Source organism: Apaloderma vittatum, unplaced genomic scaffold (assembly GCF_000703405.1).
Source record: "Apaloderma vittatum isolate BGI_N311 unplaced genomic scaffold, ASM70340v1 scaffold29139, whole genome shotgun sequence".
Taxonomy (NCBI): Eukaryota; Metazoa; Chordata; class Aves; order Trogoniformes; family Trogonidae; genus Apaloderma; species Apaloderma vittatum.
In genome coordinates this window covers 7,840-26,374 of record NW_009734013.1, presented here as the reverse complement: position 1 = coordinate 26,374, position 18,535 = coordinate 7,840, and the positions used below count along the sequence as shown (strand labels likewise).

At 44.5% G+C, this 18,535-nt stretch overlaps 1 protein-coding gene across 3 annotated transcripts in view; it reads right to left on the bottom strand.

Annotated features, from left to right (window-relative positions):
• Positions 1 to 18,535, bottom strand: part of NPRL3 (nitrogen permease regulator-like 3 (S. cerevisiae)) — a 41,793-nt gene that overhangs the window by 16,061 nt on the left and 7,197 nt on the right. For 2 of the 3 annotated variants that reach the window (XM_009876112.1, XM_009876113.1), the window contains 7 exons: positions 16,863 to 16,992; positions 14,369 to 14,443; positions 11,331 to 11,484; positions 10,442 to 10,523; positions 3,064 to 3,201; positions 2,248 to 2,404; positions 234 to 340 (listed from right to left, as the gene is read on the bottom strand). In XM_009876112.1, coding sequence (XP_009874414.1) covers positions 234 to 340; positions 2,248 to 2,404; positions 3,064 to 3,201; positions 10,442 to 10,523; positions 11,331 to 11,484; positions 14,369 to 14,443; positions 16,863 to 16,946 — 797 coding nt within the window. In that variant the 5' untranslated portion in view covers positions 16,947 to 16,992. The remainder of the gene's footprint in view (positions 1 to 233; positions 341 to 2,247; positions 2,405 to 3,063; positions 3,202 to 10,441; positions 10,524 to 11,330; positions 11,485 to 14,368; positions 14,444 to 16,862; positions 16,993 to 18,535) is intronic. The other variant, XM_009876114.1, reaches the window with a different exon arrangement.

The window sequence follows — 18,535 nt, the reverse complement described above, 5'->3', positions numbered from 1 at the left end:
CCTCACAGGGTAACTATTGCTTTCAAATCTCATGTCACTACAGAAGGATATTGATCTGCTGCGATGCTCCTCCTTTGGACATTTGCACATGTAATGCTTTGTGTTTTGTCCAACGTCAAGGAATCCACGCGTGAGGAAAGATCTCACTCTGTACCCAGGAAAACAGGGAAGGAAACCTTATCTGCACTTGTCACCCCTTTATTGCTACCATCACGCAGTTTCCTTCTACTTACAGGCAGACGCTGGCGTTTGGAGAAAGCATGTAGACATTGTTTTCACACAGCGGATAAATAATAATTGCTTTTCCCCAGTAAACGAGATGTGCAGCAAGCTGGAAAACCTGCGTTGAGAAAACATGGAAAAATTAGGGGAGAAAAGGAAAACTTAAAACTCTCAGCAAGGGTTCCACACAATCACAGAAGAGTCATGTCTGAGCTGAAACGAAAGAAAAATGTTCCATCCTTTCACCCTGCCTTTGGAATAAACTCGCAGCTTAATATAACATGTGGCACATCAAAAAGCATTTGTCAATGTTATGAATTCCCAGGGGTTTGCTTCACATTTTGAAGCAACTTAGTATTTCCTGCCTTAAAAGAACTTCTTCATACATTATCAACAGAACTTTAGTTACTTTTCATGCCCCCCGAAAATATTTTTGTTTCTGCACAAAATGCATTAAGTGTTATACATGAAAAATAAAACGAAAGAATCATCCTCTACTATGACACAAACAAAGGAAACCAACACTGCCTGTTTAATGCATTTAGGTATTTCAGTAATGAGTTACATGATGTATTTTAATGTGTTAAACAAGTCAGTGGTTGTTAATGCCTCTGCAACAGCCACATAAATAGCATCTATGAGACATAAAATCCAGCCTGCATCATTATATGCATTTAACTTTGCTTTTTTGTGGAGAACAAAACTACAGAAGCAGTAGGGAATTTCCAGAGTTCATCCCATAGCTATATAACGCCAAGTAACACCACAGATCACCGTAAGCAGACCTGGAAGGAAAACAGGAGCTTTCCCTCTGAGTAAGAGAAGGTGTGGACCTACAATTAGGAGTATCTGAGCTGATGCCCTCTGACACCGAGCACAGATTGCGTCCCCGGGTCCGAATCAACCCTGAGAAGCACGGAGTGGGCTCTTCCCTCCCCCTTATCATCTAATAACATCGTCAGGCCCGACAAGCCAAGGGCCACGACGACCACAGTCATCCCCAGCGGTCTCTCCACGGCCTCATGTCGCACGGGATTGCCAGAGGCTCAGTCCCTCCACTCGCACAAACTCTCCTTTCAAAGGCTCAGCCCAGCACCGCCAGCAATTCAGATCTGAAATCTGGTTGTTGGTACTGGAAAGGCATTTGGAAAGAGCTACTGGCTGCGAGAGACTGCCTCAAAATTTTTGCCCAAGTTTAAACTGGAGCTTCTTCCTGCGACTCTGCAAAGCCCGTGCACTAACGTGCTACGGGAGATCGATAGGTAGGTTTGCACAGAGGTCTTCAGCAGAAAACATCTTGGCAGATCCAGGGGAAGGAACGTGTTTGGTCACGGCAGCTGTAACCTTCCACTCGTGCTCTGGGTGCCTCCCTTTGCACACAGACATCAAGGTGACAGAACCAAGACAGACCACTGTGGTGTAATCCAGCAGTTCTGTTTGTTCTGGTTCTACCTACCCAACGGAAAGGCACAGAGAAGACAGAGTCTCTCTTCTCAGAGGAGCACAGGGATGGAACGGGAGGCAACACACACAAGGCGGAAGATGGGAAACTCCCATTAGATATGAGAAAAGATGCTGGTCAATGCTAGGCTGGGGCCCAGAGAGGAGGCATCCCTGGAGGTATTCAGGGACAGAACGGACAAGTTTCCGCGCAGCCGGCCTTAATCACAGAATCACAGAATGTTGGGGGTTGGAAGGGACCTCAAAAGATCATCTAGTCCAGCCCCCTGCCAGAGCAGGATAATGGACTTGCTCTGAGGCGCGGTGTGGACTAGAGACCTCCAGGCACTGCTGCTGCCCCACAGCAATCTGCGATTTGGATGTGGCTGCACGACTGTCGAGCATTGTCGATGGACCCTCTGTCTTTCTGTTTTCCAGTCTTTCCCCATGCTCTAAGGCTGGTGCTTTCTCTGCTCACACTGAGAGACTCAACATGCTCACGGACCACAGAAACCCACTGGCACACAGAAAGAAAACACCTCGTGATTTAAAAGAATTTCAGGTGCCGCTGAGAGTTCCCCGTACCTGCAGCAATGCCAAGTCAGCATCTTGAGCCAGTTGCTGCAAATTCTTCACAGCAGAGGTAGTTTTAATTACTCTCACCAGGGCAGGAGAGCAGTCCAATGGGAGCTCATTAAGCAACGACTTCTCATCATTTAAAAGTAATAAGGCATGGTATGGCCTGCAGAAAAATAGAATACATTTGCACAGTACACTGGAACTTTTCCTGAAGGCTTAGATATTCCCAGATCATGAAACCTGAGGCCAATCTACTGGTAAAAAACAACTTCTACTAACATTCTTTTGCTGTAAGGGGGTTCAGAATAAGCTTATTTTTATGTCACAGGGTAAGATGCTCCCTATAAAAAGGGGACAGAGGTAACTGGATGGCTCCAGTGACCAGGGAAATCAGACTGCACTGTGCTGGCATGCAACTCAGCCTGGAGAAATCTGCTCATCTGCATTACTAAAATCCAGAATGGAGCAGAAGAAAGGAAGAGTTAGTTACTTTTGCAGGTAAAAAGCTTTAAACATGGAATGCAAGAAATAAGGTATCGCAGGGCCTAGGCTGTCTTTCTTCTAAAAGCAAAATTAGTCCTGGGTCGGCAGATTAAGAGGAAAGTAGGATTCGTCTGACTGGAAACAGCGCAGCCCTCTCTTGCAGCATCATCTCAGTAAACCGCCCAGCGTTAAGGTGAAGACTGCGGCTTCACGCCACCACGTAGCAGCGGCATCACGGCGCCAGCTTCAGGGAGTCCTGTCTCAGCCTGTGCCCCCACCACCGCTACTGCTGAGTGTCACATCGTCCCTCCAGCTCCGAAGGACAGAGCTTGCTCTTACCTGATAGATTTCAGGCTTCTCTCAATTGCTTCAGGAGGTATAAAGTTTGTGGCAACGTAATGGATTTTGTGAGGCAGGCAGAAACTCACTTCCAGCCAGTTGTTGATATGTAAACGGACCACCCCCGTTGTGCAGAGACTAAAATAAGAAGAAAATAAATACATACAGAATTTACTAGGTATAACAAATGAAAGCAGTGGTCCAGACTCACCCCTGCACAGAAACATATCAGGACAAGAAAAACCTGAATGCGCCCTGTCTATGCCCAGACTGGCTGAGCACCAGCTGATTCCTAGCTGCAAGGTCTTCCTGAACTTGTACGTACAGAGCATTATCCCCTACGAGGCTCCAGGGGGATTTGAAAGACTCCAGCCCACTGATCTTCCGCTTCCTCTGCTCTCAACGTTGCAGCAGTATCTCAGGTTAAAAGACTTCCTGGAAGATCTGCTGCAAGACACTGGAAAATTTCCTAGACCACAGCCATGAAGGGCAAAGGTGAATTGGGCACATGTTTTCACCTCCAATGTCCATCTTCCTCTCCAAGGAGAAAGAAAAGGAGATGTCTGTGCTGGGCAAGGGGTGTTACGAGCAGCACATTTCTACAGTAACAAACTCCTTCGGTTCTGCTTAGGTTGTTTGTTTCCACTAACCTGCTCCTGCTTGTTACATGAAATTACAAACGGGCTCATAAAGTGGTTTCTTCATTCTAGGAAGCCACAAGGACTAAGCTAAGCCTTTAAGCTGACTTCAGACAACAAGACTGGAGTGGAAGTGATGGGCAGACAGAACTGACAATGAAGTCTGACCCTGGCGCTCAGCCTGAAGCAACTATAAGCCTCTTTTACTGAAAAAAAACCCAGAACATAAAGCTGGGAGATTAGAGCAACCAACGTCATGCAGGTAGTTTTACACAAGTCCATAAAACTAGACAACAGATGAAATCTATGTGGGTAACTAACTATATTTACTTAGAAATGGGTGAAGATACCATAAGGGTAACTTACTCTAAGGAGCTGAGCTGGCACCACTTTGCAAACCTTCACAACGCTGCCCAGCCTGCAGGCACGAAACGCCGGCTGGGGAACAGCTCTGCTGGAGGCAGAGGGGCTGGGTAGGGAGGGAGAGGCAAGGCCCACCCCAGCTTTTCACGTGTACTGAGTTAGGAAGGCTCACAAACTTGCAAATCAATCTGAAGCGACGGCTAATGCTGCCTACACCAGAGAGAATAATTTCTCAGCATGTCCTTTGATTTTAAATCTCTTTCCAAAGAGAGGTTTTTTGACCTAAAATAGAATTTCAAAGTTTGCACTCTGAAAATTCCAGTCTGAATTTCGCATTCAAGTGTGTCGAGACTTGCAATATGACTTTTGTGTCAGTAATACCCACGAATTTCCCCTCTAAACAAAACAGACTGAAAAACATGTCAGGGACAGGCTGGGAGCAAACACATGTCTTGGAAACTCTTTATGTGGTGATTTAAACATTTATACCGAGCATTCAGTCGTAGGCCACAAACTACCTTGCTCTTTTGCAAGTTCATCTAGTTGGATACAGCGTTTAAAGAGACATGAAAATTCAGCTTTAAAATAAAAACACTGGGTAGCTTTAGCTGCCGGTGTAACTATTCGCCAAACCACAACAGAGTGGTGGGAGAGCAAACACGATCCTGTCCTGCCTCGTGCATCATCAGGCTTATTAGGGAAAATCTCACTGCAGACAACATTTCCAAAAGCAGAGGCCATGGGTTTGCTCTCAAATCTTGCACTCACCTCCAAAAAATACTGATTTTTCAAGCTGCAAATGGAGCAGACACTATACATGTTTCTCTCTTTTTCAAAAGGAACTGTCTCCCTGGCGCTACCACCTCACGTCTGACCAGAGGCTCCAAACCCTGGAGGAATATGCAAAGCAGAGCAAACTCCTCCGTTCTTCTCGCGTTCAACACTGCAACTGCAGCAGCACTGCTGATCCCACCAAACATACAGCCACTGACGGATAAAGCCGGATTCTCTCAAAATCCACGGAGGTAAAGTGCATGCTGAAGCAGCGGGTGCTCACGCTATCTACCAGGCCAAATACTCACCGGGGAAAACATGACAAGAAATGAACGGCACAAGTGAGTTGAGAGACTACCTGAAAGCTACTGGGGTTGCTAAAGCAGGTAACTGAAAAGAAGCAGAGATGCATGAAAACGTGAAACACTTGCAGGGATATTTTCCCTGCACAGTGTAACAGTCAGGAAATAAACAACAAAAAAAATACAGTTGGTTCCTTTCATTCTTTGGTCCAAGCGCACCAAAGCAGAAGCTTTAATTACATAATTACACTCTCCACAGCATAATTTTGTCTACAGTGTGCTACACAACAAGAGCCTAGAATTAAAGACAAGAAAACTAGATTTTCAGTTCTGATCTGGATCTTAATTCTTCCACATTTGCATTCAACTGCATAATTTCAAGCCTTCATTACAGCTTTATGGCCACGATTTCTCCTACACCTGCCCCTCCTTGGATGGAAAATAATTGAAGTCTCTAATAATTTGACAAGGAACACGCAACATCCTCCAGCAGCAATGTGTGTGCTTGCCCTTAGCCTGCCAGAGTTAAACAACTTCACCAGTACACACACAAAAATTCACTCAACATGAAATATAGTCAAGTCTCAGAAAGAGAGGTCTGGATCCGTATTTGCCTTCATTTTTAAAGATTCCCTGTGAAGTGATCTGTTTCATGAGTTTTTTACTGTGAGCCTCACAAATCTCCCTGAGCTGGCCCCAAGCTCTTTGGCTGGCGACCAGCAGACTCAGAAGCCACCTTCTGTTACGGGCAGGAGCAGAAGAGCAAAAACCAGCAACAGGAAAGAATACCCAGAAAACAAGTTTTCAAAGTCGTATCAGGGAGTCACCTAGCTCGAGTTCTACTTCACTCTTCTTAAGCAACTAAAATTGTGGAACAAAGAGTTTGGGAAGATGCGGCTGCACTGAACATCACAAATCTCAGGGACAGGGTTTAAGTAACCCCTGGCAGGAACCCCAGAATTGCACAAAGATTCGAAGGTGCGGGAGGTACCCCGGCGATTTACAGAAGACTCTCCTTTGTTCTCTGCTCCCTTTCTACTCACTCTTTACATTTTATGGGGCTTTTTGCAGTGTCACTGCATCCTGAGCTTTTTCCCTGAGATGACGTTAGCACTGAACTAGTAGCTGTAATTCCAGAAGCTCTTTTTCAGAGCAGTTATGTACTACACAAGGGCTGTTTGACCTTCAGTGCATTACTTTCGATCTGTCTGTACTGAACTGCTTCTGCTGTTCTATCAGTTAGCTGGGATCCAGAGACCTTGCTGCAACTTTTCCTTTTTCCCACAGACTTCGAGAGTAACTAGGCAAAACCAGCTTCATTGCCCATGCTGTAACTGGCTAATAAAACCTCAGAGGCGTTCCATTTGATCCCAGGAAACCTTAGTTTCAACAAGTTTTTAAAAAAATTGATGGTTAGATAATACATGATGAGCAAGTCTGAGGGAGACATGGTGAGGGGGAGCATAGTCTAAAACTGAGACAGGGAGAAGTAAATAGGAAAAAGCTGTTTAACATCTCTCCATCCTAAGAGACCTCTGAGATATCTCATGATACTAGAAGGAGAAAAGTTCATAAGAAATAGAAGGAAACGCAGAAATTAGTTAAGCCATGGACCTCCTTATCAGAGGATGCTGTGGTTGTTCAGTATTTACTCTGGCTCACAGGACTGTGGACTAATTCCGGGAAGTGAGATCAGCTGAAGGCTGCTGAACATACAGAAGCTGTCTCCAGAGAGGCAGGAAGCTGGGAAATATTTTTTTGGAAGTATCACTGCTCTTTCGCACTTATCTGCTCTGCCCTGAACAGCGACTGTGAGTCACTCCAAAATGGGAACCCAGAAGCCGGCCAGTTAACTGCAGCCTTCTTGTTCGTACCTCTCGGCAAAACGAAGACAATCTCACCCCGTATTTTATAAAAGAGTTAGGACTTTTTACATATACACACCTCATTTCATGTCTCTCCTATTTATATCAGAAATTAATACATTTTCTAGTTTGGTGGAGGTGAGCTTGCAGCTTTGGAGTTTATTTTGCTAGAGGTTGTGACTACTTAGAGCTTTGACGTGATTTCACATTTCCTTGTAAAGGACACATTGAGCATCCTTTGACCAACTAACCGTAGTTGGTTAGTATTTTACAGGACAGCCACACAAAATGCATAAAGGCTCTGTGTGTATTAATCTAATCCTCCCCCAAATCCTCTCATACTTCCACTTTTATTCCAACATAAAACTAAGAGAAGTTTGAAAAAAACAGACAGGCAGTTAGCTAGCATTGAACTAACCTATTATTTACAGTTGCAGATAAAACTTGGTGAAAATTGTCTTAATTCCCAAAATTGAACACTGGCTTAAAAGAGTCGCCCACTGTAACACTGAGAAATTTGTCAGTGCTGGAGGTAGTGGCTAAAGGACTTTCTTGGTCCTAAAGCCATTGTGTTTTGTTCCACACGCGTGCTGAAGTTTGAGACAAGATGAACAAAGACTCTCAAATCTATTTTCTGAACCAATCAAAAATAAACATTCCAGTTTTCTCCACTGCAGTCAAAAAACAGTTCCAGGAACTAGATGTTGATGACCCCTAAACTGTCAGTTTGATAATATTCCATTATTATAGCAGCAAGAGTATTACAGCCAAGATGACCTAGCTATTGATTCCTGCCTTACAAAACGCAGGCATTTCATTCAAAATACACAAAGGGACACTTTGAACTGCAAAAAGATTCACACGCTTGTGGTTTTGTACAAACAAACTTGCTAAGGGACATGTCCGGTCTTGCCTGAAATGCCTCAGCACCATCTACAGGAAACCGAGGGCCAGGCAGAACCTCAGGAGCCACCCAGGTAACTCGCTCAGGAGGCAATTCCAGTCAGAAATCAGCAGACACTAGGAAACACTGGCTTGAGGGAATCTCAGGTGGAGAGCTGGGTTCCCATCTGCAATTCAAAGCGCTCTCTCCACTTTACTCGGCTGTTCCCCTGTGCCAAAGGCTACGCCAGAAATCACAGAATCACAGAAACATTCAGGTTGGAAAAGACCCTTGGGATCATCAAGTCCAAGCTATAACCCTACTGTGCAGAGTCCACACCTAAACCGTATCCCCCAACACTACATCTAAACGACCTTTAAACACCTCCAGGGAAGGTGACTCAACCACTTCCCTGGGCAGCCTGTTCCAGTGCCCGACTACTCTTTCTGTGAAATTTTTTCTCCCAATCTAAATCTACGCTGTTGCAGCTTGTGGCCATTCCCTCTAGTTCTAGTACCAATTACTGGTGAGAACAGCACCAACCTCTCTACAATGTCCTTTCAGGTTTTAAATCTCTGTACAGTTCAAACAGCACACTGGATGCATGCATTTGAAGGCTTACCGCTCCCAGAAGTCTTTTCTCCTCTAGAAGAAACAGACTGAATCTTTCCATCTTTGCTCTCGGGTCATTCTCACTCCTCCACTCCAAGTGACCTAAATCCTTCTTGAAATATGGTGCCCAAAACTGGGTACAATACTCATTGCGCTTTACAATCCTGAGCCGAATTGGTTCTTATCTTGCAGATAAAACTTTTATGAATTCTCGTTTATTTGCCTTTTCTGCAGCCCTATGTCACTTGTGGACTAATCCTCATTTCATAAAAGACGACACAGAATTCACTCTAAGGCTGTTGCCACGCAGGAATTCCTCATCTTGGAGTTGCAGAATAAAATTCCTATTTCTAAATCATTTATTCTACCTTAGCACAAATCATTTTAATTCTACGCCTGCCTGGCAAGATGTTGCAGTCCCTCTCAACTGATCTGACTGCAGGTGTAATAAGCATGTTTCTTATTCTCTCATATGAAGCATTAATGGAAAAATACCGCAGAATTCCACCTTATTACCCAGCCTGCCAACAATGCTTAACCACTCTCCAGAAAGAGCTTTCCAAAGGCGCAGACATTTTATATTTTTACCAGCACCTTAATTCCCACATTTGCTTATGACAATGCCATGCAGAAGTGCCAAAAGATAACTCGCACCCCTTCTCTTCCACTCAAAACGCCTAAATGAGGGAGACGTTGCCTCTTTCAGCACCTGGGGGCAGCAGCACTGCGTGTTTCTGCGGGGTGAGGCTGTTCCTCCCCAGGCCCTACAGGCTGCTCCAGGAGCTGGGGCTGCGTGTTCCTCCAGTCACAGCGACACGCCACAAGATGTCACTGTGTCACTAAAATGTTTGGAAACCAGATCAAGGTTTGCCCGGTCACAAATACATAGCCCCAGAGGAACAGAAAAAGGAAGCAGTAGGTGAAGTTTAGTATTAGAATTACAGGCTACATGAGAAGTGGCCTATTCTGAACTCCGGTGCAGGTTTTGTGGGAGTTCTATCGAACAACGCACAACATTCCTTCCAAACAAGCTGAAATTCACAGCTCTTGAACATAAAAAAGAACAGCTTACTACAAGTTCTCCAATGTGTTTTGCAATCATTAAATTATTGAGGCTGTTCTTCCCTTTGTAGAAAGGGAACCACAATCTAGGGAGGCTAATACACGGTTCGTCTAACAGACAGTGTGCTCTGCACTCAATCGAAGAACTCCAAAGCAACTCTCCCAAGCCCTGACAGACACCCTGGTCAAGGGGCACGTCATCTTCCTCCCCACCAAAACCTTCTGTGCCCCTTTGTCGAGGTCCTTCACGCAGCGCGCATCCTGAGCCACAGGAGCAGGCAGCACTGACAAGCCAGCAGAGCAGGAGTACGCTGGAGGAGGTTGGTGCCGGCTTCTGTAGAAATTCAACACTAACTCCTCACTCCTTTGAAATCCCTGCCAGAACTTTTAATCCAGTCAAGAAATAGCATGTTACGCTTTCCATTCTGCTGGAAGTCTCACCACCTAACCCAAATCCACTGTCCAGACACGCACAGTGGAACCAAATGAAGCCGGGACAGTATCTGACTTGCCATCAGTGCTAGATGCAGCATTTTTCTCTTAAATGCGGGTTTAGAACCCTCCTACAGCGATACGATATTCCCATTATGACACTTTGCAATTCTACAATTCACTTGTCATCACGTGCTTCTGTGCTAAATAAGAAAATAAAAATTCTTGACACTGTGACAGACATCACCAACTTCTAAGAACTATAACAAATCCAAAAGGAGACCCAGGGAATGATTAGGACAGCAATTCTGTAAACATTTCGCTCCACAACTTGCCTTCACATTGCTCCATCTGGTCTAAAACCCAAATCTCAGTGAGTCCACAGCATAAAGAGGTGGATAATAGTCTAAACAGCATACTATGAGCTAGGAAGAGAATTCCACTTACCTGTCATACATCTCTTTGAGATCTCTGGCCAGTTTGCATTTGGGGAGGATGTGATGGAAAGGTGACTGTGGCCCTTCTGTGGCTATGGAAAATTTCAAAACAAGGAAGCAAACAACTGACTTCAAAGCACAGAGAGTTTCCTCTTCCCCCACTAGCTATCAACCAGTATCTTAGGGACAGAATCCATACCTTTTTAATCTAAAATTATCTTTCAAAGCTTTTACAATAACTCAAGTTACGTGCTAAAATAATAATAGTGAATTATTGGCTTAACCTCAACTCAGTTAAGCACACGCAACTGTGAATTTGACAAGTGATGATTTTAAGTGCTTTTGTTCTTAAACATGTTAAGTTTTAATTTTTAATGCTTGCAGCAAGATGATGTATCACTGTCAGAGTTCACCTTAAATACTGCATATTAGTGTAGTAAATTGCTCTGAAGCACAGCCTATAAAAATGTTCTCTAACTAATTGCTAGCCATGGTAACAATGCATAAGTGTAAAGCTTCCACCCCAGAAATGCGGTGACTCAGCACAGGGCATTAAAGCATGGGAAACACGCTCTAGGTTGGGAGAAGCAGCCTAGGCATGAGTTCTTCCATCGCAACCCCACAGGCTGATCCAAATGGTTCAGTGCACGTCCTCCGGGAACTGAGCTAGCAAGGCAAGTAAACAAGCTATTTCCCTTCTAAAGCTGATTGCTCTGCATAGGGATAGTGATCCTGGCTGAGGCAAACCGCAGCCAGGAGCTGTCAGAATGCTGAAGAGCACCAAAATTAGTCCATACTGATCTCAGCCACGAAAGAATTAAGAAGGCAAAATCAGCACTTTTCTGAAAAGGTGCTCCTGGAGAAACATACTCCTGCACGACGCTAAGCTCAGCACTCACTTTCTGACATGGCAGACACTTCATCCTGAATAGCTAAGATCAGCTTGGCCTCCCTGGTCAGGTATTGGCAGCGGCGCTCCTCATGCTGCAAGACTATGGCGATTCTTCGGGAGAGGTTGTGCAAGCAGTTTATCACGGATGGATCTGCATTGGCCTACAGGCAACACAGAAAACAAACGGGTCAGTCATTCAGCCGCAATCATATATATGGAACTACAGTGATGGATAAGACGTCAAAATAAGTATCTTCAGTAGATATCAAAAGCCAACCTCTCTGGCAACTGGAAAAAAAAAAATATGGAATTTTCTCTAGCAGGAACAAGGCAGAAGCTCAGAGATGTCCAAAGGCAAAGACTTGGAGATCTCTTGTCTTATGTGCATCCAATGAACACAGAATCTGGAGTATAACACTCCTATCTGGATTTTTTTTTCCAGTTGTTTTTCTGCTAGCAGAGAGACCAAATAACTCCAACTCCAACAATTAACTCTTGCACAGTGAGAAAAGAAAGTGTCAGGCTATTTGAAAAGCTAGAATATCACAACGTTCAGGTTAAATTCAAGGGGAGTATAAGGACTGCACTGCCTTTAACACAGCTCATTCGCTCTGCTTTGCTACACTGGTGTTTGTCTTACATACTAACAAGACAGTAATGAGGTAAGAATTACCAGCACATGATCAACAATCTGATTCCAAACCAGAATGAATGTGGATTTACGTTCCCAAACACTTCACAAATATGGCTTATTACTAACATTGCATTCGTGCAAGTCCCAGAATGAAAGTGCTAGAAAAATCTATCGTGGAAGTACAGCTGACGGGAGGGGGGGCTCCAGTCTGAGTAAGCAGCTGCATCATGTTTGTTAAGACATTTAAAGGAATTTACAGTTCTAGCAAGCGATAACCTGGAGTGTAAACTAGCAAACCATGAGTCATCATTTTTAGAGTCCACTGTTCTTGCTGAGTCACGACACGTTGGTAACCCTGAAACTGAAACACAGCAGGATCGGTGCTGATTATGGCACTGGGGACTTTGCCTGCTCTGTCTGCCCACTGCAGATGGACTCTACACCTTATCTCAGAATGCCTCCACCCACCCTCTGCAGGGCACTGCACTAGGCAAGGAAAAAATTTCCACTTGCTTCTTGCACAGCATTTTCTGGAGACTTGACAGTTCTCCATGAACTAAGAATGTCGCATTTGGCAAATACTATTTAGTGCTGCATTACACACGCAATTACATCAGAATCATCACAGTGCCAAAAGGTAAAAAAAAAAAAAAATTAAAAAAAAAGGCAACTTTTCCCAGGAGATTCTAAAATAACTACTAGGGCTAGATAAAGTCTTCATTGCACTTCACCAGACTCTTGTAATTTTGCGAATGAAGGAGCACTGGTTCTGCTGCCACATGACTCTATGTGCATGAATGTTCATGGCTGCATGCCCATCTACACACACTTACCTACAACCACAGCGGGGTGCTTTACCAACACACCAGAACAACAAAATTCTCGATGCTAATGCCTCTCTAAATGTGTGAAACCTGAAATCAACTCATAAAATGAACTATCGCAAATTCAGCACTTCCTCACCTAACAATGTCCCAAATCACAGGAACCCCAGCTGAACGCAGTGAACAATTTTCTTGCTTGATCCAGACTGATTGCTGGTGTGAATAGATTCAGACTGAATTGATTCAGACTTGATTCAGACTTACTGCCTGGTGTGAAACCCTGCTCTTCATCTGAGGACAGGCCATCTGGACTGTGGCTGTGTCCATGTCAGTCATTACTGGAAAGCCAGAGGTAAGAAAAGTACTAGTGTTAAAAAGAAAAAAAAAAAAAAAAGTAATTTCACAAGCAGGGAGCTGGACGTGACATTATATCCAGTCCAGCAAAAAGCAACCACTTCCATAAAGACAGCTACTCCAACTCCTCCTGTTTTTAAAACATTTCTTCCTATGTGTACATGCCACAAATATAATATGATGGCTCCACAGAGGCAACCTGTGGGCTGGAAAGAGAAAGCCAGAGCTCAGAAACTAAATAATGCTCAAACCTAATGAGATTTCTAGGGTTTTATACTACCTAATGAGCCAAGTCAGGATCCCTTTATACAGACACTAATATCTAGGCAATAGAGTAGGCCTGAAAAAAATTCCAAGAAAACATTACATATTTGTTCCAGGTTCTTGCTGAGTGTCAAAACCCACCTATTCTTCACTTGTACCTTGTTCTCATTTAGAATGCCACAGCTGCTGCTCCCTGACACTCTCCCTTTACAATGATCTCATTGCCAAGAGGAGGCAGCTTTCAAACACTGCCCATTCAATTATTAAAAAAAAGCCTAAAGGCACTGAGCAAAGGCACACGTCTCTACCAGGCAGCAGGAGTAAGGACTTAAAACAGCGCTGGCCTGAGCCACAGTAGGTTTCTGACTGACTCTGCACTCAGCAGGCTGGGCTGACCAAGCCCACGGTGGGCACCTCCAAAGGCCGGTCAAGCACGAGCCGCTCTCTGCCTCTGGAGCAGAACCAGCCACCACGGTCCGAACTCCAGGGAGTCCCACGGGCTCGGCAATGCACCAGCACAGCTGTGAGGATCTGGTCCTGCCCAGGGCAGGAGAAGGGCAGTCACGGACAGAGAGCTGCATCTGACAGGCAGGATAGTCAGAGCCTTCCTGCACAGCTTAGCTGGACACACCGCAATCGCAAGGTCTAGAAAACGGCCAGCAGATCACCCCCGCACTAATAACAGGAGACAAAGACACGCGCAGGGCATGCAACTGAGTTTAGATCTATTTTGTAAAGTGGTTTCTTGCTCGCCTTTGAGCTCTGGGTATATAAAACCAAAAACTCTAGAAAATGTCCTGAAAAGAACAACTGTTCCTGTCTTCTGCTGTGCTAGGAAACTTCCCCACTTACCAGTGTCATATTCGACATTGTTTAGGTTTGTTGTTTCAAATTAAAATATCCCAGTGAATGTTTTACAAGAGATGACTGGAACATGAGCCTGTCAGATGGAATGAAGATAGTCCTTACCCTTAGTGCAAACACCACGTTGAAGAGAATCATAGTGGGCATCTCTCTTTTCGGTGAGGGATCAGTTTTGGATACCTGAAAAATATTTTTTAAAAAAATCCCATAGGCTAGTGTCAGTTGGATCCAGTAACAAAGCGGAAAAAAAAAAGGCCTAACTCAGTCAAATAGCAAGTTTTCCAAGAGAGCAGACAAATCAAACCACACCATCAGATTTGACTCGTGAAAAATAAAACTTTCTTTTTTGTGAAAAATAAAATTTCCTTATTAAAGTGTCACATTTACTCTACAGCAACCATCGCCACAAGGTGGAGCACAAAATCCAGAGGACGTTGCTGCCACCCCCAAAGCTCCCCACCGAACACACCTCCAGCCCCAAGGCAGAAGAGCTCTAACGTGCCAGGCCAAAAAAAGCACCCAGGGAACCAAATATTCTACTCAACGTAGGTGCATACACAGCTAACGCAGCACCTGAGACAGGGCAGAGCAGCTGGCAAAAGCAGAGCTCCATCCACCCTTCCTGGCAGGTCCCAAGCACCAGCACAAACTGCTCAGCAAGGAACTCCAAAATCTGTGTGCTTTCACTCAGTAGTCTTAAAAATTAGAGGAGCTCACAGAAGCAGCACATACATTTGTGGTTTTTTTCTTAAGTGGAAGTGAAGTTCAAAAAGGCAGTGATGGGAGGGTAGTAAAGCCAATTTACTGTGTTTATTTGTTTCGGAGTTAGAGGTTCCAAGATGTCTTGTGAACTTCAATAAGGGCTCAAAAGCATTTTAGGGACTCGTCCTGTTTCTTCCTCAAAATCAAAGAACCACCACTAGCATCAGCTGGGATGCAGGCTAGATTTCATATCACCTCTTGTCCAGAAAAAAAAGAAGAAAAGACTAAGCTGGAAGAGAAAATGCTGAAGGAATTTGAAGAATTCAGGATACTGCTACATAAAAGGCTGTCTGGTACAAAGGGTTAGATGTTCGTGCTCTTGTAACTCCCGAATCTCACCCGAGTAAGAATTTGCTGAGCTGTCCCGAGGATTAACTTAGTGCAGTAGCAACTCTGAAGAAACCCAAACCAGACGCTGGCAGGTTACTCCAGTCACTGCTTTTGCTCCGTGGGAAAGGAGCTCCATGGAGCTTCCTCCGAACTGCAAAAGGTCCCACATTTAGACTCAAAGAACGAGCAGAGATGGCTCCCATGTCTAAAAGATTCTGAACACTAGAAAGTTCTAGGGTGCCTAATGGGGTGATAAGACACACCCAAAAGAAGATCCTACAAGAAGTAACAAAAGAAGCGTCTAAAGCACTTCATAGCTTTGTTTATTTAGCCAGTTGCATTTTTATTTAGACAAATGGAAAATGAAAAGACATTTCAGCACTTAGGATAAAACTGACTGGAAAGTGGCAAGAACGTATAATAACACGTGGTGAAAAAACGCAAAAACAAATACTGGGGACGCTGATGGACTTGAATAGCTTGGGGACACTTGAATTCTGTGTTCCAAAACAGATTAAACATTTGAGGACTGAGTCTCGGTGATCCTCCGTCACATTTCTCGTAGGCTCACAACTGAGTTTCGAAAGCGGAACACTAGCATCTTGATGCTTGAGGCCAGTTCCTCACTTGGATTAGAGCAGACTGGTCCTCTAAATATCAAGCAGCAGCTGCCAACAATCTGTTTGCACCTCTCATTATAGATAGGAAGGATGATAAAGTTGGCAAGCAGATTTCTTCTCCTGAAAAAATGAACAACTTAGTAAATCTGATGAAAAATGAGACCAAAGCAGTTCAGGGACAGCGATCAGCGGTGGATTCAGAAATTACCAAAGCCGAACTCATCCTCAGTCTACCAAGAAGAAGGAACGAAACAGGAAATATTTTGCACAGAGAAGCATGTAAATTCTTTCCCAGATTTAAGCAGGATCTTTTTTCTTAGCCTAGGTGGCAAAGGCCTTCATTCCAAGCAGTTATAACACAGGCTAGGGAGCAAGGTCTCAATGCAAAGGGCAGCTCAACTTCATCCACAAGAAAATTTAAAACCTCTTCCAACACCCTACCCATTCCAGCCAAGCCTTGGGAATCATCTTCAGCACCAGTGAGGGTTAAAAGCCAAACAAGGCTTAACACGGCTTCTAGTATTTGTGGAGGCTTTGGGTTTGGGGTTTTTTTAACTGCCATACTAATTAGAGGTGCTAAAAATCTCAACTTGCAATAACTAAAGTAGTGAGAAACAGCTTTTTGAGCCGGACTGCTCAGTATTACTTCTCTTTTCCAACACTGCTTTCCTACAGTAACCAGAAGGGGCTTTCAGTGAATCACTGACACAGCTCCCTCAGTTTGCCACTCGTTGTGTTTATCTGGAAGGAAGTAACAGACAGCTTTGAATGTCAGGAAGTAAAAACAGGATCAAAAGCCAACACGCACATTCTTAATTCTAAGTTCCCTAACTAAAGCAGCCAGTTTGTAAAGAAGGCAGGTGCCCAGAGCAGACCTCGTACCGTACCTGCCCAAGGGCATGCTGAAGCAACGTGGGATGGCCAACGAAGCGAACATTATCAATCTTCAGTTCAAACTTTTTGCCACACATATCTGACTTGGTAGCCAAAATTGTTGCCAGGATGACATCCGAGAACCTTGAAGAGCAGGAACAGAAGTCATTACAATTTTCAAAAAACATATCCCCAGAATATCCCTCCAAATACAGATATATTTTAACTTGATTTTAAAGTATTGTAAATTGTGACAAAATTGCTGTACCTGGAGTACCACCAATTAGGGAAAATTAAAAACCCCTTAATTACATCTCTCAGATCATCACAATTATGAAACAGAAGCATTCACAACAAAGACTGCAGGGTCATGCTTATTTAATTACATGCTCAGCAAAATACATTGGAAAGATTAGATGCAGTTTGCTTAAATATAAAAACAGCTCGAGTTAGCCATTGCCTGGATTTAGCTGCAGGTTAATGAACTTACTAAGCAACTACATATCGACACAGCCTGTCACTCAAGCACAACAGAGATCTTTAAGCCACCCGGTATGGCAGAGGGGAAGGCAAGAAAAGAGCTGATTAAATTAGAAGAAACATACAACCAGTGCTTGTCCTTCCTTTCCCAAATCTCATCAGTGAGACTCCAAGTTACTCACTTAACAGACCTGAACCTGTGGTCAACAGACCCTTCGGAGAGCTGCCTGGCCTCACCTGGGCTTCCTCATCTCATCAACCAAACAGACAAATTCATGGCAGGGCAGGCCCTTCCCAGCGCCGACCATGGTGTTACTGGATCGCCCTGGATGAGTGGTGGGAAGGCAGCTGTGACGCGGGAGGGCAAGGACCTACAAGGAGTCTGCTCTGGAGAAGACAGCTACTGCTGCCAAACCGGGTAAAAATCCACGGTGACAAGGGAGGAATTCTGCAACTGCTCTTTTCTGACGGCCTTGCAACGTTGGTGCAGTTTCTGCAAACACTTGTTACCCTCAGGGTGTCCCCTGAGACAGTGAGGCTCAAACCCACGGGGAAGAGGACCTCAGTTAGCTGCTGCAGGGAACATGCAGTGCAGGGCTTGATATTAGCAAGTTCTTTCCCCATCTGATTTCTAGGAGGCTCCCATTTAACCAAATGAATTTCAAACCAGTTTCTGATGAGACCATTTTTTTAAGAATGAAAACACTTACTTCATTTTCTTTATTTACACTCAGGGCTGTGTGTCCCTGTGAGACCATCCCCCTCCACCAGGCAGGTATCCCAGATAACCCATTATCACTCAGAGAAAAGGGCAGGCGTGGGTGTGTGCTGCGCTCACCTTATCTCCTGGCCACAAGTGAGCCCTCGATGCCCAGAGAAGGAGTTAATTTACCATATTCCTCGTTCACTCTGAGCGAGTTAGGGAGCACTGCAGAACTTGAGACAAGTGCACACAGCCACTCTTTTGTGCCTGTCCATCTGCATATGACCCAGGGGGGCACTTCTTTTATTCGACCTACGTATTCCGAAGATGAAGGACAAACACAGAGGGTTTACAAACTGTCAAAGTCCTTGGGGTCTGTACCAACAAGTCATCCTGACCACAGCACACTGCTTACATTTGGCTGACAGAAGGAGCAGCTGTGAACAAAATTCCAAATCCCTGGTCGCTCTGCTCCAAAGGGCAAGAGTAGCTTGAGACTCCTGG